At 41.7% G+C, this 12,447-nt stretch overlaps 1 protein-coding gene across 1 annotated transcript; it reads left to right on the top strand.

Moving 5' to 3' along the window:
• The first annotated feature begins 393 nt into the window (after positions 1–393).
• On the top strand, positions 394–2,180 carry LOC129111109 (general transcription factor II-I repeat domain-containing protein 2-like). The gene is given in 2 exon segments (XM_054623402.1): positions 394–631; positions 634–2,180. Coding segments are annotated over 2 exon segments (1,785 nt in total).
• The last annotated feature ends 10,267 nt before the right edge of the window (positions 2,181–12,447 follow it).

The following is a 12,447-nucleotide window of genomic DNA, read 5'->3' as shown; positions in this document are numbered from 1 at the left end:
TGTACTCGTCTGTGACTTTCTCTGCTGTCTAAATGTCGTTTTCTTTAAATACCGAGCAGTTCACGTCTTGGGCAATATACATTAATAATGAGCTGTGTTCAAAAGTAGAAACAAAAAAGGAAAAATGATATTCTAGAGCACATGTGTCAAACTCAAGGCCCGCGGGCCACATCCGGCCCATGAATGAATTATCTTTGGCCCGCATGATAAAATCTATTTACTATTAGAGCTGGCCCGCCGGTATATCGCACGCACCACCAAAATACTACAAATCCCACAATGCACTATCCGTGTGTCGGCACGTCAATCGCGGGCCCGCGAACGCGCCCTCACAGTCACAGTCTGTATTACATACCACTTGTGTCAACTTTCAACTATCCCTCTCCCCAAAAAATGGCTAAACGAAAGGTGGAATTTGAAAACAGGAGTTTTCAAGACAGGTGGGAGGCACAGTATATGTTTGCGGATGTAAAGGGCAAAGCTGTGTGTCTTCTGTGCGGAGACAGTGTGGCTGTAATGAAAGAATACAACATAAGAAGACACTATGAAACGAAGCACCAAGACAGATACAAGCATCTGGACACGACACAAAGGCTCCAGAAGGTAGAGGAGTTAAAGAGAAGTCTGGTGTCACTAAAGCCACATCACAAAGCGAGGCTGCTGTTAAGGCCAGTTTTATTGTGGCAGCAGAGATTGCAAAATCAACCCGGCCCTTTACCGAGGGGGAATTTGTCAAAAACTGCATGATTAAAGTTTGCGACGCCGTGTGCCCAGAAAAAAGGCAAGCATTTTTAAATGTGAGCCTAAGCCGAAACACCATTGCTGACCGTGTGCGTCACCTTGCTGCCAATCTCCAACAACAGCTTGTGGGAAAGGGAAAAGATTTCATCGCATACTCCCTTGCTGCGGATGAGAGCACCGACACTTCTGATACTGCCCAGCTGTCAATTTTCATCCGTGGAGTGGACTCAAGCCTGTGCGTAACAGAAGAGTTGTTGGGATTACACCCAATGCATGGCAGAACTACGGGGAAAGATCTCTTTGAAGAGGTGTCCAGATGTGTAGATAAAACGGGGCTGCCGTGGGATAAACTTGTGGGACTGACAACAGATGGAGCGCCTGCGATGTGCGGTCAGAAGAGTGGATTGGTGGGGAGGATCCGAGAAAAGATGAAGGAGGAAAACGTCACAAGTGAGTTGACAGCTTATCACTGCATCATACACCAGGAGTCGTTGTGTGGCAAAGCCTTGAAAATGGAACATGTGATGAGCATCATAACATTAGCGGTTAACTTTATCAGAGCCAAAGGTTTAAATCACCACCAGTTCAAGTCTTTTCTGGAGGAGTTAAGTACAGAATATGGTGACTTGCCCTATCACACAGAGGTGCGATGGCTAAGCCAGGGAAAGGTGCTGGAAAGATTTTTCCAGTTGCGTGAGGAGATCTGTGAGTTCATGGAAAGCAAAGGGAAAGGCACAACAGAGCTCCGAAATAAAATGTTTCTGTGTGAAGTGGCGTTTCTGTGTGACATCACAAGCCACCTGAATGCGCTCAACCTGCAGCTTCAGGGGCGGGGCCGTGTCATCACTGACATGTACGCTACAGTGAGGGCTTTTAAAACCAAGCTGCGCCTGTGGGAGACGCAGATGCTGCAGGAAAACTTGAGCCATTTTCCGCACTGCCAAACAATGAAAGAGCAGGTCGCTGCCTTCCCAACATCACAGTTTGCTGAAAAACTCGGCATACTTGGTGCTGACTTCACACGGCGATTTGCCGATTTTGAAGCCCAAAAAAGCAGGTTTGAACTGCTCAGTAATCCATTTGCAGCTGACGTGGAAAACGCACCATCAAACCTCCAAATGGAGCTGATTGAGCTCCAAACTAGTGACACACTGAAGGCAAAATATGAGTCTGTGGGCGCTGCAGAGTTTCCACGTTTCATCCCCGACACAATGCCCCAGCTGCGCTCCCAGGCTGCTCAGACGCTCTCTATGTTTGGCAACACATACTGTGAACAACTGTTCTCTTTGATGAAGATAAACAAAACTTCACACAGGACTCGTCTTACTGATGAGCACCTTCACTCAACCCTGAGGATTTCCTCAGCTCAGAGCCTGACCCCAGACATTGATGAACTTGTATCCAAGATGAGACACCAAGTGTCTGGCTCAGACCAGTGAGCATCACAGAGCAGCAAACGGTGCTTTGACGCATTTTCAGTTTTTAATGTAGTTTCATTTTTGCATTTTCTTTCTCTTGCTACTACAGGACATTTGATTTTTCTTTGAAGTAAATTATTTTTGGCTGTTGTTTGCCTGTAGAAAATGTTTTCACTTGAAATTACTCTGGAAAAACTGCAGATAGAGCCATAAGCAATTAATGAAACTGATTTTATTACTTTTATTTTTATTTATTTATGTATTATTTATCATTTTTATTTCATTTATTTCATAATTAATGTTGTTATAGGCAATACTCTATAGGCCTTGTTAGTTCCAGGTTCAATATGTGCACTAAGGTTCTTTCAATAAGTTTTCAATAAACGTTGAACCCATCTGGCCCTTGACTTATGTATCAATTTCTTTATTTCGGCCCACTGTGTATTTGAGTTTGACACCCCTGTTCTAGAGCATTACTTACTCTTAAAAAAGCAGGGTGACATGAGGAATTTTAATAAAAGGTGAGTCAGAGTATCAGTTCAATATTTGCTGTCCTCAAAACACAGGCTTTCCCTTTCATTTTCTCAATGTCAGCGTTTGCAAACTTACTTCTGGAAGAATTTAAGCACATACTTTTATGGCATCACTTAAATCTACAATCTGAATTCAGCATCTAAATGTTGTATGATGTTTTTTGTTTTTTAGTCTGGTTATAATTTTGAAGAGAAATGCTTCTCTCCAAGCTTTTTTCTAGCTTGTTCATTTACTAACTCCAACAAAGCAGTAGCAAACATGCAGCCTAAAGTCCTCTTCCAGGGGTCAGTTACAGATATGCAGGAGCATATCGCTTATGGACTGCACTGCCCTCAAGATGCAATTACACTTTAAATGAGCCAACTCATACATGTCATGGGTACAAGTTATACTACGACTAGGTCATTTGTCAATGCCTTCAAAACATGAGCCTTTGGAACCGAGCTCATTCGTCTGTATGTATCTGTAAAGGGAGTTTTTTCTTGCTGTAGTCATCTGTACATTATGGAGGAACGTCTCGACCTGCTCAATGTGAAAAGTCCCTGAGATAACTTCTATTATGATTTGACGTTACACAAACAGCTTGAATAAAATGTAATATCTCAGATATAGGTTGACTGTGGGTAAGAAAGGGTAATGACCGCTATGAGGTAATATGACAGCATTCTCTGTGAGATGATCTATATTTGTTAAGTGGCACGCCCTTCATACCGTGCAATCCATTCCTTTGAAGCTTTACTGTGACAAATAAAAGAATAATAATAAATGAGTGGCACTGATTTATAGAAACATATTTATATTTAAGATTATAGCTTATATTTTAAAGCAAACAAATGCTTTCATTGTTGTGGTTTACTCCACTGGAATAATTCCATTCCAGTTCAAGTTGAGTCTCAAGTGAGTCATTTCCAGTGTAGACCTATTTCAAGGAAGCTCCTCCAATTCACTTGAAGTCCCAGCGATAAAGGGTCCCGTGAGAAACACTTCTCAAAAGCCTCGGGAATATGGTGAAGGAACTGCATCTCAGAGACGTGTGATTCAGTCACCTCTCCACTAGGTGGTGGCAGAGTGCTACTTTTGTTTAAAGCACTTTGTTCTCAGCGGAGTGCTGGAGGTGTCAGGCCTCAGACTCAGAGGGCCCTTTATTTCACAGGCTGTGGGAGTCCCTGCTGATCCAGGACTTTTGGAAGCAGGTACACAGACGTATAACAGACATTTCTGAGGACAATTGTGACTTTAAAACTCTGCTTATGTTGGTAGCACAATAGGCATTACTTGGAATGTTTTCCCTGGAAAACCTGGCATTCTACTAATAATAATACTGAAAACCTGCCAACGCTTTAAGACATTTGTTTTTTTCTTTTTAAATTTGAATAATTTCTTTCATTGTTCTTTTATTAGTATTCATTTTATTCTTTTAGTCATCTGTAAATAGATTGTGATGTTTGTTATTCATGTACATATGTTTTGTGTTAAAAATGTGAAATAAAAGCACTACGTCCGTAGTTCATTGACTGGTTACACACAGGAACTATGCTGATATGGTTTTCGTTTACCTGGTGCTTTGTAGTGCAGTGTTTTATCTTGTAAAAACTGTGGTGAACTTTTCTTAGCAGCATCTTAAGCTTCAGAATAAAGGATTAGGATGAGGGCATCCATCTTTTTTTATCCGTCTTTATGAATCATATCTTACCTCGCCTGCCAGTGAGGTGTACAATCTCCTCCGCTCTTTTCTGCTGAGTGGTTTTGGAGGCATGTTGACTTCCTTTTCTTGATAGCATGAACTGAAAAAGAAGAAAACAGAGGAGTAAGAATAGACAGAGCGTGTGACGGACGGGGATGATCGACATGAAGACACTGAAAACTCATTAAAACAGCTGCTCTTTGTCACAAATTGGCTCAGGGGAATGTGACAAGGAGGGAGTCCACGCAAGGTTGTACTTCAAACCAAACATCAATTATTAAAGTAAGGTTAACAGAAAAACCAACAATGGAAAGTAGAGTGCAGATCAGCTAAGTCAGTGATGGAAAGCAGGGCATGTATGTGTGGCATGTGCAAAACCAAAAGAAGGTGGTGTAGGGTGGATGTCAGCCGTAGGGAGGGAGAGAGACGTGGACCAGCTTTATAGTCACAAAGGTCCAGGTGAGCTTCATCAAGCTGACACAGTCAGACTGCACAACCAACGCTGCTCCCAATAGACCGCACATACAGTGGATATAAAAAGTCTACACACCCCTGTTAAAATGCCAGGTTTTTGTGTGATGTAAAAAAAATGACACCAAGGTAAATCATGTCAGAACTTTTTCCACCATTAATGTGACCTATAACGTGAACAATTCAATTGAAAAACAAACCGAAATCTTTTAGGGGGGGAAAATAAAAAATAAAAAAATTAAATAATGTGGTTGCATAAGTGTGCACACCCTCTTATAACTGGGGATGTGGATGTGTTCAGAATTAACCAATCACATTCAAACTCATGTTAAATAGTAGTCAGTACACACATGCCATAATTTAAAGTGATTAATCCCAAATAAAGTTCAGCTGTTCTACTAGGAGTTTCCTGACATTTTCTTAGTTGCATCTTACAGCAAAAGCCATGGTCCGCAGAGAGCTTCCAAAGCATCAGAGGGATCTCATTGTTGAAAGGTATCAGTCAGGAGAAGGGTACAAAAGAATTTCCAAGGCATTAGATATACCATGGAACACAGTGAAGACAGTCATCATCAAGTGGAGAAAATATGGCACAACAGTGACATTACCAAGAACTGGACGTCCCTCCAAAATTGATGAAAAGACGAGAAGAAAACTGGTCAGGGAGGCTTCCAAGAGGCCTACAGCAACATTAAAGGAGCTGCAGGAATTTTTGGCAAGTACTGGCTGTGTACTACATGTGACAACAATCTCCCGTATTCTTCATATGTTTGGGCTATGGGGAAGGGTGGCAAGACGGAAGCCTTTTCTTACCAAGAAAAACATCCAAGCCCGGCTAAATTTTGCAAAAACATACATGAAGTCTCCCAAAAGCATGTGGGAAAATGTGCTATGGTCTGATGAAACCAAGGTTGAACTTTTTGGCCATAATTCCAAAAGGTATGTTTGGCACTGTGAAGCCATTCCCACAGTGAAGCATGGTGGTGGCAGCATCATGCTTTGGGGCTGTTTTTCTTCAGCTGGAACCGGGGTCTTAGTCAGGGTGGAGGGAATTATGAACAGTTCCAAATACCAGTCAATTTTGGCACAAAACCTTCAGGCTTCCGTTAGAAAGCTGAAGATGAAGAGGAATTTCACCTTTCAGCACGACAACGACCCAAAGCATACACCCTAATCAACAAAAGCATGGCTTCGCCAGAAGAAGATTAAAGTTTTGGAATGGCCCAGCCAGAGCCCAGACCTGAATCCAACTGAACATCTGTGGGGTGATCTGCAGAGAGGGCTGTGCACAGGAGATGCCCTCGCAATCTGACAGATTTGGAGCGCTTTGGCAAATATTGCCAAGTCAAGATAGACTCCTACCCAAAAAGACTGAGTGCTGTAATAAAATCAAAAGTTGCTTCAACAAAGTATTAGTTTAAGGGTGTGCATATTTATTTATTTTTTTTCCTTAAAAGATTTCAGTTTGTTTTTCAATTGAATTGTTCACGTTATAGGTCACATTAAAGGTGGAAAAAGTTCAGACATGATTTATCTTTGTCTCATTTTTTTACATCACAAAAACCTGGCATTTTAACAGGGGTGTGTAGACTTTTTATATCCACTGTACAATTAAAAGAAAATGTCAAATTACTCATTCATTAATTTATGTGCAATATCAGTATCAATATCAATGTAAGTATGTGCAATATAAACACTTCATATTTCCTCCCTCATATGTGCAATAACCTGTTTCCAACCACTCGATCCAACTATATTGTATTTATACCTTTTATTTTTCATGGTTAACTTATTTATTGTCAATTACTGTTTAATAATTTATTGTACTTTTTTTTGTTTTGTGTTATTCTGATTCTTGCTCTATCCACTTTGCTGCTGTAATCCTGCAGATTTCCCCGCTGTGGGATTTATGAAGGATTGTCTTGTCTTGTCTTGTCTTCTGCTTGGCTAAATAGAGGAGCTAACAGCTAACGTTAACACGCTAACGTTTAGGTTGCATTGAGTTTTCTTATGATGTGTTCAAGCTCTTCCCAGTAAAAATGAATATTGGGTGAAGGTGAATTATAACATTATCCTGATGTGTTCAAATAATATCTTATAAACTGTTGTTTTTTTAGAAACTTGAATAAACACAGTTGTTTGAAGGAAATGTTTGATAGAGAGATGGAATTATGACCTGTTTCACTGTATTGGAGAGGAAAATAAGGTAATAAATAACATGATGTCCTCCATCAGCCACTCTATCTCTCTCTCTTTGTCTGTCTCTCTCTCTCTTTCCCTTTTTCTCTCTCCATCTGGGAAAGGAAAAGAAAATATGATATTTACTCAAATCCCAAAACCATAAACTAACAAACCAACAAATATCTGAATAGTCAAATATTCAGGTCAAGCCCCACTGGATACCCAGGAGAAGTAAAGACAACATTCATAGTCCTGCAAATCACCCAGACTATCCACACACACACACACACACACACACACACACACACACACACACACACACACACACACACACACACACACACACACACACACACACAGTGCATTTACAGCACAGCACAGCATGCACGCCCAGCTTGAACTCTGGTGACATTTATCAAGCTGAGCAGCAGTCTGCCAGCCTTCATTAACAGCACCAACCACAGCAAATCACTGAGAGCAAACCCAGCTCGGGGAAACTGTTATTCCAGACCGACGCCATCAACATTATTTTAACATTTATCGTACGCAGTGTGGGCCGATGCTGGTGGCAAACCTGACTGCTCCAAGCCTTTTTTTTAAGAGGTCATCTTCTGGGTGAATTTATAAACAGAGGCATTCAACAGCTGCAACTACATATTACAATGTTAGCAACTCTCTGAAACACACAATCCAACAATCACTCAGTAACTGGTCAGGTGTGTGGAGGTATGAAAGTAAAGATAAGATGAGATAAAACTTTATTAATCCTGAAGGAAATTCTTGTGCCTAAGTATTAGAATACAAAGATTACAACAGAAGAACATCCATCCATCCATCTTCCGTAACCGCTTATCCAGTTAAGGGTCGCGGGGGTGCTGGAGCCGATCCCAGCTGTCAATGGGCGAAGGCAGGGTACACCCTGGACAGGTCGCCAGCCTATCACAGGGCTGACACATAGAGACAGACAACCACTCACACTCACATCCACACCTACGGGCAATTTAGAGTCATCGATTAACCTAAGCTGCATGTCTTTGGACTGTGGGAGGAAGCCGGAGAACCCGGAGAGAACCCACGCTGACACGGGGAGAACATGCAAACTCCACACAGAAGGTTGTCCAGCCCGGGAATTGAACCCCGGCCCCTCTTGCTGTGAGGCGACAGTGCTAACCACTACACCACCGTGCAGCCCCAACAGAAGAACAGCAAAATAAAATTAAAATATAAACATAAATGAACAAATAGAATAACAATTATTAAGTGTAGAGGAATTAATACTGACACCATTGCAAACTAGAATACAGTAACAAATAGCAGTAAGGTAAATAAATAAAGTGAAAACAGAAAGTAATACTGAGCATGATATTGAGAGATATATTGTCAATGAAGATAAAAGCTATAAGCTAACTAGCTTAATGTGTGAGAGGTTTTCAATTCAGAATTCAAATAATCTAAAGATATTAAATAATCACAAAATTAAATAAATGATTAAAAAGACAGCCATAAAGTAAATTAATGTATGTTAAAATGAGTAGGGCAGCCAAAATAGATGTACTTCCGTGAACCAGCTCTGTTTTAAACCAAACTCCCTAATTTTAGATGCAGTCTTAATTTAATTTAATGCATTAGTTGTATCAGCAGTCAGACCACGGAACAAAATCGAGAAAGTTAGCTCAAGCGCCACAACCAGTGTTTACAACCGGAGCTTTCCTTGAAATGCCAAATTTCCTCTCTGATGAGCCAAGTGAATAATGTTGCAGATGTGTGAATTCTTCCAAGAGGAGACTATCTGAGAGTGGGTACCATTGCCCCGTTTAAATGAGTCACTGCGCTGAGACATCAAAGACACACAATAGACCCAGAGAGGGAGGCTGGAGGAGGCCTTTTGAGTGTAGCCATGCACAACAAGTAGAAACACTTTGACTTTAGATGTGGTCAGAAGATGTTTGAACTATGTTTCAAGCAGGCTGAACCCCTAACCCTAAAATCCACACCAGATGTAAGACGTCAGCAGCGTTAAGAAAGTACTGACTGCTCACTAGCCTAAGAACCAGCTGTCCTGTCAGCAACCTGTGTTCTACCAAAAAAAAAAACACTTGACTTTATAAATGTACAGTAGAACCAGAGAGGTAGTAGTAAAGTGGAGGCCTTAGGCTCAGGATCAGAGTGAGCGCTTTTTATAAGCAGCCTGGGGCGGCTTTTTGTAATTGTTTACAATAAGAGTGAGTTGTTTTGCTTGCTGCTTTTGCATTGCTGAGCGCCTCAGGTTTTTTGGCTCTGAGCGCCTCTCGTTTTTCAGCTCTGAGCGCCTTGTGTTCTTGCAGGAGCACCCTGAACGCCTGAAGTTGAAAAACTTAAACTCTGAGCAGCAAAGCGGGCCTTCGTAAGTTTCCCTTGGTCCAGTCGGACGAATTGTGAGGAGGGCCTTTTTGTGGTGACTGTTGCTGGATATCCAAAGCTACCACGTTACCATAGTTACCATGATGTGAACCTAAAGCAGCAGGCCTGGAGTTAAACTTAGATTTAAACTATTAGGTAGCATAAAGTTAATAATTTGTGATAAGCCAGCGTTAGCACTCATTTGCCGACGTAGCCAATGACCATGTCTATGTATGTGTTGTCCCGTAACATGTACCATTCCACCATGCTGACGGTGAATTCCCCAAGTTTCCATGACAACCATAATGTTGCAGTTAAAGGAATAATGTGTAATGCCCAGTGACTAGTCATCTGCTCGCAGTATACTCGGCAGAGGAGGTGGGTTTTGTAGTTTTACTCCTGATCAGGACCGCATCCAACAACCATCAGTTCCTTTGTCTACTCTTTTTTTCCAGGTACGGCAACAGGTAATGCTAGCCATGGATATTCCACACAGGTTGTTGGTGGTGTTGAAAATGAGCTGTCCACCAATGATCTAATGTGCAGAAGTTGTATCATATTTTATGATAAGGCCTGCTCGGGCAGGTCAGTCAGAATAACTTCACTTTAGCACGATTAGGCCTGCAGTTTATTTCACATTCCTCCTGACATTCACTCTCCTCATGCATGCTCACTCATAATTTCCTCGCTGTCATTGTTTGGGGGTGTCAATCATGATATCAGCTGTTCTGATCAGCTGGTCTCCTCTATCCAATAGCACAGCGACACAATTACCTCGTAAGCCTATCATCTTGCTGCTGTCTCTTTTTAAATATGACTGTCTCTCTACCTTCAGTACGTTCATGCTGCTGTAACGATCGCTCCTCCACCTCCCTGTCTCCACCCAATCTTTGCAGATTCATCCTCGTTATCTTTCACTCAATGGGGGATGGGTTATCTTGCTATAGCCCCAAAGTGCCAAATACTTTCTGCCAAGACGTAAACATCACATAGCCAAGGCCTATTATCTGTTATAATAAACAAGTATCTTTACCCACTGACACATCCTGCCGCCATACTGACAGGTCAATACTCTCATATTGTAACAGCTAACTCTTGGACAGAAGAGACTGTCATGTAGTCAAACTCCATTGGTTTTTTTAAGGTTCTGCTCTTGTGAGACAATAACAGTGTCATTTATTAGTATTTAACAGTATCATTTAATGTCCTTTAATGTAACACAGCTCAAAAATATGTATCAGACCGGACAGCCACTTGATATTTCGTGTCTGCATTCGTCATCTTTATTTTTAAAAGGAGTACTTTGGAAAATTTTGTGAAACTTATAGTGTATCTTCATGACATCCAGAGACACCAGAAGACATGATACAACTGTTTTCACAGGCTGAACAGTGGCCTACTGTTCATGGCGAGTTAACTGACCCTGATGTGACAAATAAAAGCAATATTCGACTCTTTTCTGTGACTGGCATCAAGATAACACACTGACCGCAGGGATAACCAACTTCCGGATGGAGCTAGGTTCGAAACTACTGCTGAGTAAGCACATATGTGCTGTACGTGAACGCCACCTGCAATGTCAGTTCACTGTAGTTGTAGAAAGTGAGTTCATTACCCTGCGATAATCAATAAGTGGTTTTTGTATCTTGTTATTTTTAATTCCATCGCCAACCTGGTGCAGACAGCGGTTTACTAAAACTCTTTGACACTGTTTCATAGACACACTGCTGCACTTCCTGCTCGCGCGAGCCGAAGGATACGAGCGGCTACACAGCTGAAGGACACCCGGGGGAGAGCTTCCTACCTTGGACAGCTCCAGGAGTTCGTGCAGGCTCTCTGGAGTCACAGCTAAACTACAGCGACAAAAAAGGCTCCGGTTTAACGTTCTAGCAGCAACACCATCATCCGGGTACTACCGGCACCGGTAGCTTCCTGCTTATCTCTTCACACTTTTTTCCGCATCTTCGTTGTTTTTAATTACCGGATCCCCGGTGGAGTGCATGAACGGGGGTTTCGCATGCTAAGACGCATGCGCGGCTCAGGTCAGCCTGTGGTGGGCTGAGGTGAATGCGGCCTTCGAGTGATGAGTGAAGTGCGGTAAAACAGAGCGATCACCCAGCAAAATCAATACACTAAATAAAATGTAACGATTTTATAGCAGTGTTACAGGAATATCCAGTTTGAAAAAATATATATATAATATTGAAAAAAATAAAGATAAAATAAAATAAATAGAAAAGTAAGTGAGATTAGACTCATGGAACTAGAATAACAAATATATATGTGTCCGCCTGAATGCTTTGAGGACTGAAAAATCCTCCTCTGGCCTCTTGTGTATTCACTACAACTCTCTCTATAAAATCCCTATAACACCAAGTGCAAAAGAACCTTAACTTAAATGTTAAAATTACATTTTCATGCAGAATTTAGCTCAACCTATTGCAAAAAAAACAAAAACAAGATGGCGACAGCTGAAATACTGAACTTGAGGCTTCAAAACGATAGTCCACAAACCGATGGGTGACCTCTCCATGTCCATGTAGCTCCTCAGGAGATAGCTATCACTAATCTAATACAGGATCTTGTGTTGTGATCAGGTACACAGTGGGATGCAGTAAACATGGCCTATGAGAGGAAACAGCTAGGAAGTACAGAGCTGGCCGCAGAGGCAGAGGGGAGTGGCTGTATGCCAAAGGTCACCAAATGGAGATTTGCTGTAGGGGCTTTGTTGGAAGATGACTTTCGTCCCTGTTAACTGAACTGGGTTCAACAGGACGGAGCCTAAAGCAGACACTGCAGCCAGTTTCAGTTCATGTCTGTGGGTATTTCGTATATTTTATAGTTAAGACAGGTCAAGGTATATAATCAGGACACTTTTCTCCTACCAGGGACTCTTGCTAACTAGTGGCTATAAGCAAGACTAGTTGACCCAGATATTGATGATGGCTGCACTACTGAGCAGGCCATGGCATTCAGATGATGCTTCCAATAAAGCATTGAGGGCCGGCCACTGTAGTTAAGCATTTTAGCGTTTAACCA

This window comes from Anoplopoma fimbria, chromosome 21, assembly GCF_027596085.1.
Source record: "Anoplopoma fimbria isolate UVic2021 breed Golden Eagle Sablefish chromosome 21, Afim_UVic_2022, whole genome shotgun sequence".
NCBI lineage: Eukaryota > Metazoa > Chordata > Actinopteri > Perciformes > Anoplopomatidae > Anoplopoma > Anoplopoma fimbria.
Note: the sequence above shows the minus strand (reverse complement) of the source record. Positions and strands in the feature narration are given on the sequence as shown.